This window comes from Populus euphratica, unplaced genomic scaffold (genome assembly GCF_000495115.2).
Source record: "Populus euphratica unplaced genomic scaffold, PopEup_1.0 scaffold2.1, whole genome shotgun sequence".
Classification (NCBI taxonomy): Eukaryota; Viridiplantae; Streptophyta; class Magnoliopsida; order Malpighiales; family Salicaceae; genus Populus; species Populus euphratica.
Genome location: NW_011499846.1, coordinates 714,194 through 734,661, shown reverse-complemented (window position 1 = coordinate 734,661; position 20,468 = coordinate 714,194). Strand labels below are relative to the sequence as shown.

At 34.3% G+C, this 20,468-nt stretch overlaps 2 protein-coding genes across 3 annotated transcripts in view; both read left to right on the top strand.

Annotated features, from left to right (window-relative positions):
* LOC105129086 (protein DCL, chloroplastic-like) overlaps nt 1–2,958 on the top strand; it is a 4,372-nt gene extending 1,414 nt beyond the window's left edge. Inside the window, exons 3-4 of one of the 2 annotated variants that reach the window (XM_011031036.1) lie at nt 2,337–2,428; nt 2,541–2,958. In XM_011031036.1, the coding sequence (XP_011029338.1) occupies nt 2,337–2,428; nt 2,541–2,589 (141 nt within the window). In that variant the 3' untranslated portion in view covers nt 2,590–2,958. The remainder of the gene's footprint in view (nt 1–2,336; nt 2,429–2,540) is intronic. The other variant, XM_011031027.1, reaches the window with a different exon arrangement.
* A 9,583-nt stretch (nt 2,959–12,541) lies between these two features.
* Nucleotides 12,542–14,534, top strand: LOC105129072 (cyclin-D3-3-like). Its single transcript, XM_011031006.1, has 4 exons — nt 12,542–13,261; nt 13,375–13,576; nt 13,683–13,813; nt 13,926–14,534. The coding sequence occupies exons 1-4, from the start codon at nt 12,731–12,733 to the stop codon at nt 14,199–14,201; spliced, it is 1,140 nt and encodes a 379-aa protein (XP_011029308.1). The 5' UTR covers nt 12,542–12,730; the 3' UTR covers nt 14,202–14,534.
* The last annotated feature ends 5,934 nt before the right edge of the window (nt 14,535–20,468 follow it).

The following is a 20,468-nucleotide window of genomic DNA, read 5'->3' as shown; positions in this document are numbered from 1 at the left end:
GCAGGAATGTCATGTGACCCCAAATTCTTAGGTCCAACTGTCCAGTGCCCAAAAATGCTTTATTTTCCATTATGCATAGATTGAATGGATTTAAATTCTTGCTTCTAATTACGGATACTATTTATTTCAAAGGTGTTAACCTGGTGAGAATGAATGTCATTTATAAAGTTGTCTTTGTCGAATCCCATTTAGATGGTAGCGTGCATAGGTAAGCCCATGGGAATGGATCAATTTTGGAGACTTTCTAATTAAATTTGAAATGTCAACCATTTATCTTAACTGGTATAAATTTATCTGGCATATTTTCCCACGCTATTACATAATGGCTATGCTGTAGATATTTCAGAATCACTGTGGTAAGGCTGTCTAAGTGTACTATCAAAGACTCCTGATTCAATTTTGAGTAGAGAACTTTTGCCAAGTTTGAATGAATCTAGAATTTGCCATGGTGATTGTCCTTGTGAGTTTTAAATTTGAATTTCCAAATGCCTGCATGTGTGTTGCTAGTGATATAGGTCAGACAAAAAAGACAAGAATATAGTCAGGCGATGTCATTACTTAAATGTTGAAGGTCTAGGATGATTTACTTTATCTTTATGATTCAACATTCTATCATTCGAGCATCATTCATACTGATAAGTGACCCATATTAGTGGGCATAGAGCTCAGGGATGCTTTGTTTGCAGTATACACGCACATTCTGCATATCACGATGTGATTTAAGGTTTTGCCATCTAATTTCCTTGTTTTTTTGGATGTATAGCTTGCATGTGCTGTAAGGTTTTTTACATGCTTACTGTTGGTTTTGCCTATTGAGAAGGGTGCCACTTTTCTAAGTCCATTTAGATGATGCTAATAGGCCCAGAGGTGTCATCAGGATTTAATGAAAGTCTGAGTTGACAATTAGGAGGATCCCAAAGAAATTTAAACAAATGAAACAAACAGATATCTCATTAGCATACGAATTACAACCCATTAAATTTGGAGGATTTATATTTTTCAGGGGCAGCACTGTAGTATTTCTTTGTGGCTATCTTAAGGATGGGAGGGATCCTTACAATTTTCAAATTCACAATCCATTATTACTGATTTAATTTTTTGTTGTAATTCACTCCAAATATCTGAGGCATCTATGAGATCAAAGTGCTAGAAAATTTAGCTTGGTTATGTATCTCACTTTCTGATATTTTTCCTTAGTTCTCAAGTTCTCAGTTTTTTCTTTTCTTGTTTCAATTTTATGTTCATTTTAGTGTAATGCACTTCTGTTCCTTTTCTGTTAACTGCTTAGCTGTGGACATAATTGGTTGATGCAGGATAAAGATAGAAATGAGAAAGGGGCACAAGAGTAGATGAAGAGGGGAAGGGAAAGATTGAAAGAATAGCAGGAAAAAATAAAAAAACACCCTCAATTTTTAATAACCATCCAACTCACCCCACTACTAATACTAGGTTATGGCCTTCATATAGGCACTTCAACCCTAACAAAACACTAGAATAATATGATAAAGTTCCAAGGAAAATAAAAACTCTAATCAATACCAAATATCATAATAATCTAAACAGTTAGATTCACTACATTACATGCAAATAAAATAGAATTACATCTTGAGCTTTGTAAAGATCTTCCGTTGCTTCTCCATCATTGGTTTATTGACATTTGCATGCACATAACAATTTAGAGGTTGGAAGAATCCATCATATGGACGCATGCAAGTAGAATACTGCTTCTATTTTATATCTCAATAGAATTAAATGGACTTCAAAACAGTTCTTAAAACTTATTGCTCATAGCTCACCACGAATCCATTGTTGTTCTTTTCCTAATGTATAATGGATGTTTTCTGCCCCAAATTGATTATGTTTTGCTTTCACTTTTTCATATGGACTATGTTTCCTATCTCTTTGGAGTGACCATGTGTAATTGTCCAACACTTCGTAGAGAGTTAATATTCTTTTGATGCTCGGTAATGAAATTTTTAAAAATTGGAATTTCCCATCCATCTTTGCAACACAGCTGGAAACTTTTGATGCGTGACCAGTTGGATTCTTCTTGCTTGTCTATGCTATCTATCTCTTTGAATTTTCCCACGAGTCCCAGTTTTTGGGTTTCTCGTTTTGTCCCTTGCAACGTAAGTGAAAAGTCATGGAAGAAATTGACAGATACATGCATCAGTCTCTCTGTTCTTGTTAATTTCTTGCGTGCACCTTTTGCCTAGAAGATCTGCTGGGTTTTGGTCCACGCATGGTCAGCATATATGTAGGTCAGTAGATAAAAATCTCTTAACAGGTGCCTCCTTCATTTGTTTTGCTGGTCCCTCATTTCTTTTTTTTTGCAGAGGGCATTTGTACCGGTAGAGCTATTTGTTCGCTTCAAGTCAAATGCCAGCTATTGTGGCCAGAATTGGACTCACCCGTCATTTTCTCCTTTGTGTGTTGTGTGTTGATAATCATGTGCTATGTGAAATTGTGAATGTTTTCGAGTTAGCTATCCTGTTGGTCTATGAGAATACTAATGAGCAGTTGAACTACTCTTGTTGAAGGTTGATCGTCATCCCCATTTTAAAAGGTCAAGGTGCCTGTTTGTTGTAAGATCTGATGGTGGATGGATAGACTTCTCCTATAGGAAGTGTCTGCGAGCATACATTCAATTCAAGTACCCAACTCATGCAGAAAGATTCATTAAAGAACATTTTAAACATGGCCTGATGATGGTTACAACCCGGGCGATTACCTGATACTCCATCTGCAATTTTCTATTTTCTTTTGTCAATTAGAGATCATTCAGATTGACATATTTTGAAGTTTTCCATCAGCGCAGGATTGTGTACGGATCCTAGGACCTAAATGCATCCTAGGTCTTTTCAAATTGTCGGAAATAGTAGATAATCCCTGAGTAGCCCGTCCAAGTTTATTTGTTTAGAAATGATGACAAAATGATTGAAATGCTCTCGACTTTGTGGACTTGCGTCTGTCTTTTTGCTGCCTTGGAGCATATTTGGCTTCTTTGGCAGGGACGCCTAACATGTCAAGAACTTGGTTACGCTTCGATAGAATAAAGTAGGAGGGTTCTGTAGGAAAAGAGAACGTGAACGTGGATGAGGTTTGCACCACGCCAATCGGGCAGACGATTCAAAAGGTCATTTTTGCAGTCAATAAACATCATAGCCCATGCTCAACATAATCAATTATATTCCTCCAGTTTTTTAGTCTATCATGCAGATCTGTCTTGTTTTGATGTTGACAATGTGGTCCTGTGGCGCATGGGACAAGATTTCGCACCTTGGGCATCATTTTTTTTTTTTTTTTTTTTTAGATATTGATCCGAGTAGTCATTGTCTAGGGTGGTGCTCGACTAAATAAGCAAGTGATGTTTAACCAATAGGGTCTGTGGGCTGTTTGAAACGAGTTTAGAATGGAGTTTCTCAAAAATATGAATTTTACTTTTGTTTAGAATTAAATTTTTTATGTCTTTGAATTTTTTTTATGTGGCCATGTTGAAAATAATTTTTAAAAAATGAAAAAATATATTATTTTTATATATTTATAAGCCAAATTACTTTGAAAAGTAATTAATATTATATTTTGAAAAACCCCAAAAAGAAGAGGGTGTGATCAGCACTACGTAGTGGACTTGGGCTGGTCAAAAGAGTCGAGCGTAGCTGGCAAGTTGAATAGTTTGGGTCTGTGGGCTTCTATTGGTCAAAACGCTAGAGAGCTATCATTGTCTAACATCTGTAATGTCTTCACAGTGTGTTAAATTTGGAAGACACGAATCTCTCTTTTCTGTATGTAGGTTTTGAGTGGTCAAAGCACGCGGGGGACTGGAAATACCAGCCGGCAGGAATTTGTTCTTTAAAACTATAGCACTGTTGTTTTATAAAGTTTTTTTTAGAAATGAATTAAAATAATATTTTTTATTTTTTAAAATTTATTTTACATACCATCATACCAAAACAAGAAAAAAAAACATTAAAAGACAATTGAAAGTAAAAAGATTAAAACACATTTTTTTAAGAAGTGCTGCTGGGCCACAAAACAAACTGCCCTTGAATGAAGTGGTGCTGTTCTTGGTAGTATATGCAAAATAACCATCTGTAACAATAAGTCTATAAGATTAATTAATTCAGAAGATTGGACTTAGGAGGGTTCTTGTCAGCTAAGAATCTGTTGGTTATACTAGATTTATAGTGCTGGCATGAAGCTTCTTGAGAGAGGAGCTTGTCCCCGTAACAATTAGAGATAATTACGTGTGACTGTCATGATATGCATTTGGTCCTTGGAGCTCAGTGTGATTACAAATGGCAAAACTCGCAGGGCTTGGCCATTCTTTTCATATGTTTAAACGTTAGCCATTTTCGGAATCGCAGATGCTGTGAGAGCAGCAATGTCGCAACTCCCATGCAATGATGCTACACATAAATCATTGAAGATGCAAGAGTAAGAGCTGTTGATGAGGATGGTACAATAAGTTAACACGGTGTGACCACAAGCCTTGCTTGGGCTGTGTGCTAAGACCTGGATGAGCTGTTCATCACAATAATCTTTGACCACATCAGCTGTAGAAAATTACTTCGGCCAGATCATATCGCTGGTGGGGATTAACAGGCGTTGAGACTTGAGAAAGCTTATTATAATCAAGATGCATGTGTAGATGATGAAGATGAAATAATGGTGGGGTGAAAAAGCAACAATCCATGGCTCGTCGGTGAGTAATCAAAGGTCAACCCTTCATTATCATACTACAACTTACAATATTGCAATCTTTAGCAGTTGCCATGCATCAGTAATAAAAAGTTTCTATGTGCCAAGCAATGATTACACATGATCATTAGACCAGGACGAGCAGAAGTGGACCTCATCCTGGGAGGTCCTCCAGCCAGCTGGACTTAAGAAATCCACGTGGGTCATCAATCCAAAACAGTCCCCTGGTCCATGATGAGTTTTTTCTTCCATACAACAATTCTCTCTTTCGTTACAGGTTCATTCGGATTTAAAAAAAAAATAACATGGTTTGGTAAATTTTTTGATAGAATGATATAGGATGTAGAAGTATTTGAGACATAGTGAAACATAACTGTATTTCTTAATATCAAATCTATACATGATTGTTATTAGAAATAACAGTTTAATACAATCATATTTTTAATATTAATTTCTGATATTAATTTTATACGTGATTGAGAATAGCAGTTATATAGTGATGTTTGCTTTTTTTTAAATAATTAATTTTATTAAAAGTCAACTTAAAATTTATATTTAATTAGAATTATTTTATTAAAATCTTTTTAATTATAATGGATGTATCAAAAACATAACTTCAATGTATCTCTGGCGACTTATTTTTTCTCGGTCATCAAATTTTAAATTTCATTTTATTGGATCTTGATAAAAAATTTAGATCAATTATTATATTTATTAATTCATCTAATTGAGAAATAACTTTTAAAACAATTATTATTTTTAATAGTGGCTGGGTTGAAATTCTTCATTTTACAAATAGTTTTCTAACGCATCTTTTTATTAAAATACGTTAGAATTACAAAAGACACCATTTATACAACAAATTTCTTGTATCGAAATCTTCCTCATCTTGAGGCATGGTCCCACGAGCTAAATACTATGTGTAGGTATAGGTCGGCTCTGGTGCAATAGGGAATGGCTTGGAGAGTTCCAATAAAGGGCATCGAGGGTTACTTGGCCTTCTGGTTGATTCGTGTTTCTGTGATTGAAATGTACATAGTCTTTTCTGATTCTAAAGAGGTGTCGTGGGTTTTTGAATCCGAAAATTGATGGAGAAACTTGAGATATAAAATAAAATACTCCCTAGCGGTTCAACTATGGCCATTGTGAGCTGTGATGAACAGGTAAAAGGAAAAGGAAAAGGGGTAAGAAAGAAAAGGAGTTTTCTTTGAATGGTAAATAATGCAAAAACAAGATCAAGCTTCTCAATTCTGTTCCCTTTCCCCGAGAGTTTTTACTCTGTGGAGTGACCTGGAAACCAATTCAACCACCACTACACATCTACCTCCTCCTCCAATTTCTTTCCTCAAGTCATTCCATCTCACCTGCTAGCACTACCCCTCCTTTTCATGTCCTCTCAGTACTCTCACTATCTGTCTAGCAGCGACATTTCTTGGATATCGAGCCCTATAAAGAAGATGAAACGAGAGAAAAGAAAGCAACAAATCAGGCTCCCGGCAGAAACCCTACACGCTTCTTAATAGGTAAACAACGCGAACAGTGCCAGATTTCCTCTGTGCTGGCGATGGAGCAAAGATTTTATAGATTTCTGATGAGAATTGAATTGCCCACTTCGGGTTTACCCCTCCTGTCATTGGCTAGGCAGGGATAGACAGACAGAGACCTCCAAGGAACGAACTGACTTGTCTTGCTGGGATTGTAGTAAAAAAAAATCACATTGGGAACTGAATTTTCCAATTCCTTTCCTCTGGAAGTACCAGCTCTGATGATCTATTCGAAACCAATCAGTGGAGAATGAATCCAAAAAAATGAAAAGAGAAATAATTGTCCTGTTAATGTCAATCAATCTTCTTTGTTTAGCGTTCAATTTCGTGTGTGTTTAGGATTTTATTAGTAATTACATGTTTTTTAAAATATATTTTTTGTTTTAAAATATATTAAAATAACTTTTTAATTTTTTTCTAAATTCAGGTGAAGATTCAAAGAAATTAACTCTGAGTTTATTTTATTTTATCTAAAACAGCGTTGCTTTAAAGTTGCTTGGAAAACTCAAAACCTTGAAGGGATTGGATCCACGCCTTGTGTAGCAAAATTATTTTCCTATCATTGTACCTTTCGAAGGTAAAGAGCACTGCTCTCGCTCGTTTGCAGGTCATTATTACTCAATGTGCAGAAAAAATTATAATATATATTAATGAGCTAAATATTTTTAAAATTATAACCAAGATAAAACAAGACATGCATCACACTTCACCGTGAATAAATAAAATCTAAAATGTTTGTTTTTAAATTTAAAATGAGGTTTTAAAAATGCATCTGACATCAAAAAAACATCAAACTAGTAGTTTTTACTGTGTTTGTAAACAATATTTATATGTTAGATAAAAATTATATAAAAAAAAATATTTAAAAATATTTTCAAATAAAAATAAAAAGTACTTTAAAAAAATCATGCACTACAATTACATGGCCATGCCATGCTTTTTGAAAAATCTGATTTTTTTTTGTTTTGAGATTATATTTTTTTATTATTTTGATATGCTGTATTAAAATAAATTTTAAAAAATAAAATATATATATATATTATTTTAGTATATTTTAGTAGATTCCAATCTTGCTCATCAGAGGTGAGGTTCTGTTATAACCCATAACTTAGTAATTAATAATCCATGGAAGAAAAGCACGATTGTTAGATGTAAAAGCATTAATTACACACATTGACTTCATTTTTTGGAGAACGTATTCCCTGTTGTTTACTGGCATGCACACCACTGTTCTGGTCATGGTTTTGCAGTGATTAAGATATTGTGTTACCAGTTAATTTTTAATATCAGCATATTTAGAAAATTAAAAAATAATTTAAAAAATCATATTTTTAGTAAATAGTATTTTAGCTCGAAGGATTTATCTCTAAAATTGCCATGTTGCGCGCAACTCGATCCCATAATAGTCAATGCAATTTCATAGATATCAAATCCAAAACAGGGTCAAGCTCAGTTTTGGGAATCGAGTTATTACATCGCGTGGTATCAATTAAATTTTTGTTTAGAATAAAGTTATTTTAATTTTTTTTATTTTTAACTCGACAATGTCTAAACTAGTTTTAACTGGGTCATAGTTATATTTGACCAGATGAATATATGATTTAGCTGAATTAATATTAAAAATTTAAATGAAATGAGATCCAGCTCGAGTCAATTCCAGGTCTTTAAATTTACCCATCTGCGATTCGATGTCTTGATCTGCGGACGTACGTACGTAGCCAGGTTGGAGAAATTGCAAGACCTTGTTAATCATTTGAATATCATTAAAAATATATGTTGATTTTGTCTTAAATTTACACCTGGACTCAGTGGTTGAAAGAGTAAAATTCTTTTGCTTTTTAATATCACCAACCTCACTCGTCCCTCGGGCAAAATGTCAAAGTGCAATTACTAGTTTAAAACAAACTGTCTGGCGTGTGGTCCACTCGGACAGCACAATCTTCTGTTGTAGATCCTTACGTTTGCCTTGGCCTTGGTGGGAGCATGCTTGTTTTTTAAAAAAAGAAAAAAAAGTTTAACGTTGAAGAATTATAATAAATTTTTGTCTGTTTTGTTTATGTTTTCGACATCCGTCATTGTCTGTAAATTGATATGGTTGGGTAGAATAGTCCATCAATTCACACGCAGCGACAGGAAAAAAACCTTGTTTGTGATGGGATAACATGAGTTTATTTTTTGGAATAAAGAAAAATAATGGTTTGGCAAAAAAGGTTGAGTTGTTTGATAATTATAACAGTTTCTATTATATAAGCTTAAGGTATGAGATAAAATTGTTAATCTTGTAATTCTGATAAATTTGATTTGTCTTTTCTTGGTGTAGTAATTGATAGATTATGCTTGATATATGTGAAAATATATACATACGCCCACATACAAATAAAAAAAAATGAGGTTATGTATATCATTTCATGGAAGGGGCAAGAGTTCACATGTCAATAAAATATTTTTGTTTTGTTATAATAAAAGTTTTTGATTTGTAAGAATAAAATACTTCTAACTTCTCATGATAAAATATATATATAATTTATAATCCCATTAAAAATCACAGTATTCATTTAAAGTAAAAAAAACACAAGAGTATAAATCCAGCATGACCGATCGATACCTGAAACTCATATTTAATTAAGTTTTGAGATTATCGTGGGTTTAACATTTCACCAAACTTATATATATCTAGGTTTAGCCACACACCAAGCATGAAAAAAATGGGTCTAGCATATCACCATATACTCGTATGTCTAAACTTAATGTTTAGCTAAGCCGTAAATGGTATATAAAAATTAATATATCAAAAAAAAAATTGGCAGTCATTTTAAAGGGTGGTTTTTGATAAATAAATAAAAAAAATTGATATTAATTCATCTCCTTGGTATATTTTTAGGTGTTTGATTGGTAAGATTTTATAATAAAATTGAGAGGCAAGTTTCAATCATTGTTGTCAATTTATATTAAGAAAAACTAAATTTCTATTTAGTTTTTTATTTAAAAAATCATCCATTTTTAAATTAATGCATTCTCACAAACCATTTTTTTCTCGGTTTTTTATGATGTTTGACATGGAAATAAACTCATTTCTCTATCTAAACCATCATCTTACAAGAAAAGCAATAATTTTGCTTAAAAAATAAGTTACTTTGATTCCACATGGAAGTGTTTAACTAGTAAATTTTATGGTAGGATCGAGTTGTAAGCTTGTGCTAGCATAAAATTTTCTCAAGTCCGCTTATTTTTGAATGAGCTAAATGCTCATCTTACTAATTTTTCTTTAATAAAAATCATCCATGTAAAAATTGCAAGGATTATGGACACCACCTATCTCCACATTGGTATGATATTATCCATTTTGAGCCTAAGCCCTCATGGATTTGCTCTTGGGTTATACCCAAAAGGCCTCATGCCAATGGAGATATTTGTCCATCCTTATATACCCTTGATCATTCCCATTTCTAACCAATGTGGGACTTTTGGTCGCATACCCAACAATCCTTCCCTCGAATAAAGGACCACCAAATCTCTCCTCAAACGATCATTTATCCATCCACTCTCTGCCAACCAGGATTTTTCATCCTCTACTTCTCTCTACTTCATCGTGTTGGGGTCGGGACACGTCCATGAAGCATCAGGAGAGCACTACCTGACTTGAGAGTTTTTGCTCTTTCTAGGTCAACTCTTCTTCACCGTGTTGAGATCAGGACACGTCCATGAAGCATCCGGAGCACACCGCCTATCCAATAGAGCTAATACATGGATTGCATCGTAATTTTAATTAGGGCCCACCACCTTTTGTTCGACATTCCGAGGATTCATCCATCATGGCTAACTCGGGGGCATGGCTCTGATACCATTTGCAAGCATTATAGACACACCACAAGAGAGAAAGAAGAGAGGGTGAAGAGAGATTAATCCCACAAAATTGTGAGGTATTTGTGAGATAGTAAGTGAGGTGTTTTCTCCTAATAATAGAAAGATTTTTGTTGTTCTCCTAATATTAGAGAGAAGTTGTATTCCCACATTACTTAGTAAAATCCTTCTATACTTGCCCGTGGACATAGCCAAATTGGGTGAATCACGTAAATTCTTGTGTGTTGTTTCTCATTTTATCTTGTCCCTTACCTTTTATCTTGTCGGGTTTATATACCAGCATCCTAATAAAAATTGATATATCCTTGAAAAATTGTTTTTTCACTCGACTCTATGTCTACCATGAAAATAAATCCTTCTATCTACTTAAACCACCATCCCATGATTTATCATTGACGCGAAAAGGTAATTGAAAAACAAAACGTTAAGGATATTTGATAAAAAATTAGTTATAGTAAGGTGGTCCAGGATATTTTCAAACTAAAATTGAAATTAAATATGTGGGGTGCTATTGGATGTGGTTGAAAAGGAAGGGAGATCGATGTTAAATTTGAAAAGAAGAAAAAATGTACAAACTTCCAAGCTCTCCACGGCAACCGCTTGTTATTCCATCTCCCTCGGGGAAAACCCTTAACCTCCACTCGAGAAAGAAATCATCCATCCACACATGCTCAATTCAAAGATTCGGTACACATAAATGCATTCGTACATTCTGATCCAAAAATCTGATGAACACAAACAATTTCTTAAATACACAGTATGTTTTTGCCCTTGCAACCTTGGAAGAATTGCTCAATTGACGAGGACACCATGACTCTTCAATTTCAGGATAAGACAAAAGGAATAATAAAGAAAATTGTACACGCAGTGTTCTTCAAAATTATTTTTCCGAGTTTTCTCATATAAAATTGAGCAGCATGAATATGATATGATATTTTATAGATAAACATCCATATCAAATAATAAATGGGTAATAAATAAAAATACATAGGAGACAGAGGAAGATTTTTGAGAAAATAATCGATGTAATGCCTCTAGATGAGATTGAACAAGAGGCTCGAAAAAATTGTATCCCAGTGTTTTTCATTAACATAAAAACAATTCAGTTTAATTATTATTTTTGAGCATACAAATAGAGTTTTTTTAATTAAATTTAAACACTCAGGGACTATAAGTACAAATGAAAGGGGACTAGAATGGAAAACAAACAAGGATTTTGCATGTTCTTTCATTATTCTATCTTTTTTTTGTTATTAAAATAATCAAGGATCGAATTAAATGCCGAGGGGATATTAAAAAATTCTTAACTGGATCAGGATTTATTTATGAATAATACAAATTTGTAAGTGTTTTAAATTTTACATGGAAGCCTGTGGATCGAGAGTAAAGAATTCCAGTTATTAGATGGTGTACTTTAATTCTGTCATGGTTCTTGACACTTGCCTCCTCCCTTCAGAAGACCATGGAATAAGATTGGGTTGGCTACCAAGAAGCTAACATCCAATCCTATTTGTAGAGTGTTTTTTTGATATTACAGTGATGCAGTTATTTAAAAAAAAAAAAAAATACATCAACACATTAGAGATATTGAAAATTAAATAAAAAACATTATTTTTTAAAAACAAAACACATAAAAACATAAATTACTACACCTTCAGATACTTGCTTAATCCATGACCATGTTTAGTTCTAGACTAGGAAAACAAAACAGATGTTAATTTCTCAACAATTTTAATCCTTTTGACCTAGATTGGAAAATTCTAGAGAATGAAAATCTTAATGAGTCAAGTGGTATCTCAGGGGAGGTGGTTCAATGTATTTTATACAATTTTTTTTATTGCATTTAATTGAAATTATGATTTTATTTTTTCATCAAAAAAATATAATTTTTACAATTCCATGGAAAAACATCATTGTAATTTGATACAGAGTTTAACCCATTTCTCTAAATAACCAAAATAATATATATATATATATATATATTAAAAAAAAAACAAGTTTTGATGGGGTGAGCCCAGCTACAAGTAGACGGACCATATAGGATGAACTTTCTTTTATTTTACTGAAAGCTGGCCGGGCCAAGTCTCCAGTCCACCTATCATACCAGCTCAGATTTTTTCAAGTATGCTTTTAACTCCTTTTCCTTCAACTATTTTGTTAAACTATTAACATTTATTACTTAACACGGATTTCTTTTTCTCTAACCAAACACAACCTAAAGCCTAAAAACAAAACATTAAAGTTACATGTGTTGGTTTTGGCATGATGACTGACGGGAGGGCAAAATGACACTGCAAGGGGCCCAATAAAATTCAAACCATGGGGCCAGGCAAAACCGAGGTAATTGTGTGACGTGTCGAGTCATTGCTCTACATGGCCCACATGATTCCGGTCTGGGACGATAGACCCAAGAAATCCTGATAAAACAAGACCCACCAGCTCGATGCCCTCAAATAAAACACAACTTTTAGGTCACTGGTCAGTCCCCTCCCTTCTTGCTCCTTCACACCGAGAGAGTAAGAGAGATGGCTCAAGCGAGCTCTTCTTGTCTCTCTACCCTGCTCATGTCTTTCTATTCTTGCCTACAATGAACCAAGATCTGCACCCCTTCTTCCTGGAAGAAGATGGCATCAATGTATAACCCAGAAACGAGTGCCTTACAAGACCAACAACAATATCAACAAAACCCTACATTACTTTATGATGCTCTTTATTGTTCTGAAGAGAATTGGGTGGAAGAAGTTAGAGAGGACTGTTTTCAAGATGAACTAGAAGGAGACAGTTATTGTAGCAACAATATCGATAAACTAAACACTTTTCCAATATTGCTAGAACAAGACTTAAGCTGGGAAGACGAGGAGCTTTCCTCTTTGTTAGCCAAGGAGGAGCAAAATCAGCTGTGCAAAGACTTAGAAACCAACCCATCTTTGGCCAGGGCTCGCTGTGAGGCTGTAGAGTGGATCCTAAAGGTCAATGAACACTACTCTTTCACCGCTCTAACTGCAGTTTTGGCAGTGAACTATCTTGATAGGTTTTTATTCAGTGTCCACCTTCAGAAAGATAAGCCATGGATGGCCCAACTTGCAGCTGTGTCTTGCCTCTCACTTGCTGCCAAAGTGGAGGAGACCCAAGTGCCCCTTCTATTGGATTTTCAGGTAGATGTGTATTCAATATGATATAAATCTGCAGCCTCATTTGTCAAATGCTTGTGATTAATTTGTTTGCCCGATTCTTTCATAAATGTGTGTATGTTGTTTGACTTCCTTAGGTGGAGGACAGTAAATACTTGTTCGAGGCCAAAACTATCCAGAGAATGGAGATCCTGGTGCTTTCTACTCTTAAATGGAAGATGAATCCAGTAACCCCAATATCGTTTCTTGATTACATCACTAGAAGGCTTGGCCTAGAACACTATCTTTGCTTGGAATTTCTCAAGAGGTGTGAGCGCATGGTCCTGTCTATCTTGGCAGGCAAGTTGTCAATGTCCTTCCTTTACCTCCCTGATAGATTAGAATTCTTTCATTTAATTTGCTCAATTTTTTACTTACATTATGTTTCTTGAATGAATACATGCAGATTCTAGGTCTATGTCTTATGTTCCTTCTGTAATGGCCGCTGCCACGATGCTCTATGTTATTGATAACATAGAACCCAGTCTTGCAGCAGAATACCAAAGCCAGCTGTTGAGCATTCTTGGAATCGATAAAGTTAGTGGCTTTACTCTCTAATTTTATTGAATTCCATTTTCTGTCCACAATGAAACAGAAAATGTCATTATATATGAACTTTTATACTGAATCTTTATTATGTCTAAAACAGGACAAGGTAGAGGTTTGCAGCAAGTTCTTAATGGAATCTGCTCTAAGAGACCATTTTAAGCTTCTCTCAAACAAACGCAAGTTTAGTTCACTTCCAGGCAGTCCTAGCGGTGTGATTGATGTGTCTTTTAGCTCAGACAACTCAAATGATTCATGGTCTGTGGCATCATCCGTGTCTTCATCACCAAAGCCTCTGTCCAAGAAGAGTAGGGCACTGCAGAGTCTAAACAACGCAGCAACTTCAGATTTTTCTCAGCATTCCTCGCTAGTGCCTTAAAATTACTGTTTTTCCCTAATGGACTGCCTCTTGTACGGTTAATAATTATTATGCTTTTTCAATGTTCAAGTTAAATTGCCTGCCATCTCTGCTTTTCCAGCCCAGACCAATGCTTAGAACGTGAAATATTGATTGGGTACTGGGAATTGGAAGCAGAGATAGTTGGCATTTTACCGGAAATGAAGAACAGAACAGAACAAAGAAAAGAAAAAAAAAAGAGAGCCGATGAGGAAGAGTTCTGGTAGTAATCTGACCTCTTTCTCTCCGCTTCATTAGGCCCTTTAATGTCTCATATTCTATAAATAAAACATCTCATATGAACTTATTCATTAAGTAGTCTATTTCATCTGTATAAAAAGATAAAAATATAAACTGCTCACTTTCACTAAGTTCGACATCGACAATCTCCTGTACATTTCAGTGTTGTCTGCACCTATTTAATGCATGAGAAAATGAATGGATGTACTATGGAGGGAAGATTACTAGACGAAAGCTTGGAGGGAGGGACATGGGAGCTAGGAGGGAGGGACATGGGAGCTAGGAGGGAAATGGGAAATTGAAAATACACCCAAGAAGGGTTTTTGTTTGCATGTGAAGATCGGAACCTGTTGTCGGCCACTGAGAATATCAGGGATTCCGATTTTTTGTGACCAGTAGCGGTAACATTTTGGTGTTTGACCTCTTCGGCAGAGCTCATTTTTCGAGTGACTAGTGTTTGATATGTTGCCCATAGAATCAGGCTGCCGAGAGAGTTAGTTACCAGCTTGCACCTCGCAGCTGTAACCACACCGTCCATTCTGATTTTCTTATTATAAGCACTTTCTCCTATGCCTCTAGCCTAGATACCTGCTCTTTCCTGTTCTGCCGCTGATTCACGCAAATCATATAGCTCTTAAATAACCTTTTCTTTATTTACAGGTTCACAGCTTTCATTTTCTTTCTCAACTTGCAAAAAATATTGAATTTGTATAGTAAATACTGAGTATATAATTTTATTTCAGTAATTCACAGAGATAACCTGGGGCTACCTACCTGCCTAGATCACATACTTCGAATTTTTTTTATATATTTTTAAATCATTTTAATATATAAATATAAAAAAATATGTTTTTAATAAATTTAACATTACTATTTTAATGTGAGGATAAATGCTTGAGCTTCTCTTTCATCCAGTCTAGTCTAATTAAGAAACTCTAAAAGATTGCAAGTGAGGTTCTGGCCTAGCGGTGAAAGGGGTTTGTTTCCTTCCTCTGCACCTGGGTTCGAACCTCACCATGCACACCTGTCACCCCCGCGGTGCTTTACCTGTTCACTGGGCTTGCAGGATGTTCAGTGGGCCGTGAGGATTAGTCGTGGTGCGCGTAAGCTGGCCCGGACACCCCACGTAAATCAAAAAAAAAAAAAAAAAAAAAAAAACCCTAAAAAATAAAAAAAAAAAAAAAAAAGAAACTCTAAAAGATTGGAGAAAATATTTTTTATTATTTATTAAGTAACAAATTATTGTAACAGTATTTTTAAGTTGAAATTTAATTTTTATTTTAAAATTTATCTTTTAGTTTTTAATTTGAGAAATGAGAGAATAATAAAAAGAAAAAATCTTTGTTGAAATTGTTTTCAACTATGAAAACATTTGGTTTTGGTGTTAATAGACTATTTTTAATAAAAAAAGTTTATATAAAATGTTTTTTCCTCTTAAATCTATATGGAATGATAGATTTGAACTCAAAATGATTTTTTTATTTTCGAGTTAATTGTAAATTTCAAAACTAAATTCTAAGTAGTCAGAGATTATTAATATATTTTAAAAGGTATTTAAAATATATTTTATGTCAAAATATTATTGAAAATGAGCTTCTCTTAATTTGAAATAGAACAAATTAATTTACTAGTGACCAGAGGTAGCCGAAATCTAAGTACTGCAGGTGATTGCTTTACTTGTAATTTTTTTTCATAGTGTTAAAGGGCAGAGTTGTCTACCCCTTGATTTTTTTTATTTTTAATTTTATCTATTACAATTTCTTTTTTTTTTTATTATTAATTTTATTATTTAATATTTGACTGATTACTAATTAAGCAATATAATTTGTTCTGGTTTGATTTGATTTTTTTTTCAATCATTTTAATATTTTACTTATTCTTGATTTTATAAGTATATGTTTTAAATAAAAAATTATTGAATCTAATTTAATGTATAACCATAGTTTTATATTTAACTGATTAATTTTGATTAGATAGATATTAGGTTAGATAATGTTTTTATTGTATAAATAATTTTTGATTTATTTAATTAGATATATGTATAAATTTTTTTATTTTCACTTAAAAAATTTATACATATAAAAGCATATAGTAGAAATCTACATGTTAAAAAAAAATACAAACTAAGAAGCGTTTATAAAATAGCTAGTTAAAAACCATAAAGAGAGGATGATGTTATTATTCATGGCAGCTTGAGTTATACGCTCATTGACGCAAATGCTCACGCTCCAAATTTTAGCATATTGAAGGCGGAGGAGTCCAATCTAACGGGGCAGAGTCAGTGGATGAACAGAGCTAACTACTCTGATAAAGACAGGCAACGGGGGTCCGAGTAATATTATCCGAAACATGCTAAGATTCCAATTTAAGGGTGTTTATTTTTTGTTTGGTTTGATTTTTATTAAAAAAATAATTAAATTGAAAAAAAAACCCGAACTAAAACTAGGTCAAACCGACTGGTTTTGATTCGGTTTTTTAGAGAAAAAACCGGTTCAAACCAGCTTGGCTCAGTTTTTCCAGTTTGGCTTGGTTTTTTTGGTTTGGCTCGGTTTTTTTCTGGTTTCGGTTCAGTTTGGTTTTTTGGTTTTTCAGTTATAAAACCGAACCGAACCGGTTAGTTTTTTCAAAATTTTAATCGGTTTTTTTTTTCGATTCAATTTTTTCAATTATTTTTTTTCTGATTTTTTTAGTTTAATTAATTTTTCGGTTTTTTTTTCACCCCTGCTCCAATTATATAGAATTTATTTGCGTGGTGATGCCGCGGTTGAAACTACTGTTGGATCGAAAAGATACTATTTTTTATTCCTTTTCATTCCGATCATAATTTGAAACGCAATACACGAATATAGAATTTTGATACAAGTCACCACTCTCGGTCAAGAAGGCTTGCATGTGCTTTCTACCGCTTTAAACTAAAGGGAATCATGACTTTGGCTTTATTCTCGATCTTAATTAACACAACTCTCCAAATTTCTTACTGAATTGCTCAACCAGTTGCTAGACTCTCTAAATAATTGAATCCAAATCTTTTAATGTACCGTGAAGCAAGGAACTAATATATCATGTACAAGGTTATTAGCTATTTTGGGTCATCTTGATCATGCCATGGACAGGCGTGGATCTGGTAATTGCCATTCAATACATGGCGATACTTTGAAGATTTTGCACTAAATCAAAGCATGTTACACTAGTATGTTTTTCCAAGTTTATCTTCTTGCATGTGCTAATCGTCCTGGAAGATCTATCAAGGAAATGGGGAGCACTTCAAGCTGTAGTATGTAACCTTCCCTCGGGTCATTTTTTTCCACCGTGCAGTGGACTCGGGGCTTGAGGGGGGTGGAGGATTAATCTAGAAAAAGAAGATCCGAACAGAAAGTACAAGAACAAGCAGCATTAACCAAATAAAGAAATCACAAGGGGAGATTAAAAGGGGATTTAGATGCAATTAGCTCCAATAAAGAAAAATCAAGCACTAAAAGGGAAGGAGTTGAAAGGCAAGGGAATGCTGAAATTGGGGACAAAATCTTTTGATTTTGTTTGTCATGTCTTTGCTGCTGCTTTGTTCTTTGCTTTTGATTGTTAGAAGCAATGAACTTTAGTGTTTTTCAACTCGGAAAGGAAAAGAAGGAAAAATACAATGATAAGATATGGATGAATGATCATAAAATAGAGAGCTCTGGTAATCGGTTCCAGTGAATCTCTTCTTTACTTTCCTTTGTAGACACCATCTTTAAACTTCTAGCATTCACCGTCACACACCCTTTTGACCCTGTGAAAGCCTTTGTTTTTTCAAGCTGTTAATACTAAACAAATACACCAGCGTAATGTCGAAATACTCATCTGACCCAGATTGTTATTTGCTTCGATAAAATTAACGTAGTAATGGCTCGAAGCTATTCACAGAAATGCGGAAATAAGTTTATCTGGTGCATTGCTCCTTTATATTCAATTCTTTGAATCTAACCTGATTTTGCTGTACCGCATTGCACAATCCACTAGCTTGTCACATCCAGCTTTCCATTGCAGCCTTTTTCTTTTCAAGAATTACACAATTTTCCTTTGGTAATCATATTTGTGGTCGTGATATTCATTGCCCCTTTTATTAGGCTGTCACTTATTAGCAACGTTGCCGTGTTGTCTGTTGATAGTCATGTAGCCAAGATTTGTCTAGCGTTGACAGGAGTTATTAGTCCCCGGACTGAATTTGATCGCGTTGCCGACATGCCAATCAACAATTATCGGATCATGACAGCATTACTCAACAGCGCGCTACCACTGATGGTGATTGTCAGCTACTTTGGCAGACTTGTCAAGGTGAAATATTTCAGCATATTTCAGCGTCACATTTGAGGAGAGTGATTACCCGAACAATCAACAATATAAGAAATGCTTTAGGACATAATCTTATAATTCACAGTGTTGAGTGTCTCTAGTATATTTCTTTCTTCAAACTTGATGGAACGTTTAACAAATAAGAGGCATTCATTATATAAATTTTGCATCGGAACTGGTCTTCCAAATCTATCACATTACACGGTGAGGAGCGTGAGATATTCAAGAAAAAGGAAGAAATCAGAGTTTCACGAGTCCTTAAATTACAACTAAGTTGTAGAAAGAATATGATTTTAATAAACTCTAAATATCAATAATTCTTCATTATTTTAAAAATTAATTTAATATATATTTAAATAGTAGCTAAACCGATCTAATTAATAAAACTGAAATCATATAGAATTTTAAAAACTAATTATAAAGAAAAATTTTATGATATTTAAAGAATAACCAATAATATTTTATTAGCTACTACATGCAAGAAGGAGATAGAAATCTTATTTTCTTTCTTTTTGTATTTTTTATTTAAATTTAAATAGCAATGAATCAGTTAAAAATAAATAAAAACTAAAAATAAATAAAAATCCATGACATATCTTCTAGGTCCAATGCAGGTATGATTTTAAAACAACAACTGATAGGCAACTGTGCCCGTAGAACGCGTTAGTCAAATTTTAGTTCGACGCAGCTATTAAATAAAAATCTGTGATTGTTTTTGTTAGATAGCTAGTTTGGCTTGTACAAACTTCTTAATTTCACGTAAAAAGCATCCGAAGACATGTGCACAAACAGGCTTCCAATAATTTCCTCCGAAGGCCAACCTACATTCACATAATTTCAAAGCTCGAAGCTAGACAGGACGATATCATTAAGTTTTGAGGGACCTCAATTTAGAGGAAATTATTTCCAAACAGTACTATTAGCTATGAGAAGCATGGATGCATATCTTCCGAACTTTTGTCGTGCATGGCAAATTAATTGCTTATTTAGTACGAATATTATCAAACAGCTCTTGAAAATTAATAGGGCAACGAGGCACGACACCATTATCCTGGTGACTCGAGAGAGAGTGAGGTGAGAATAAGCTGGAGTCTAGAGTTAAGATCTGTTGAACTCGGAAGGAAAAGAAGAAATATATAAAAGAACAATAACAGAAGGCTGAGCTGAAAGATGTATGGAGTGGGTCCAATCACTGAGATCATAATTCCATGGAAATGAGAGTTGAGGGATGGGATACTTCGATCTATCTACAATATGGCAGGGGAGGCACATTCTATTCGTGAGTGGTATAATTGCGATGGACAGACCCTTCTATCCTAACGATATATAGGTTTTGCTGATGAATATCAGAGCAGACGAGCTGATAATGTTTTGCTCCACAGGATGAGTATCCAATGGGCTGTTTGGGCTATAGACTACCTGTGCCTGCCATTATGTGTCAACATCCCAGCAAACGCCAAGCACGTACTACTGAGCCCTTCCAGGTAAAGACAATCGTGTACATATTTAATTTATCTGGTCTTGACGACCTGTCATCAAACAAGCTTAGCTCTTTTATTTCTAGCTAAAATTAAATCAAGCATGCAAGTTTTCAGCAGCGAAAAAATATACAAGAACGATCCCTTTTAACGAAGAAATAAGAGAGAATAAGGCACCATTTGGCAAGGCGCTGCACCC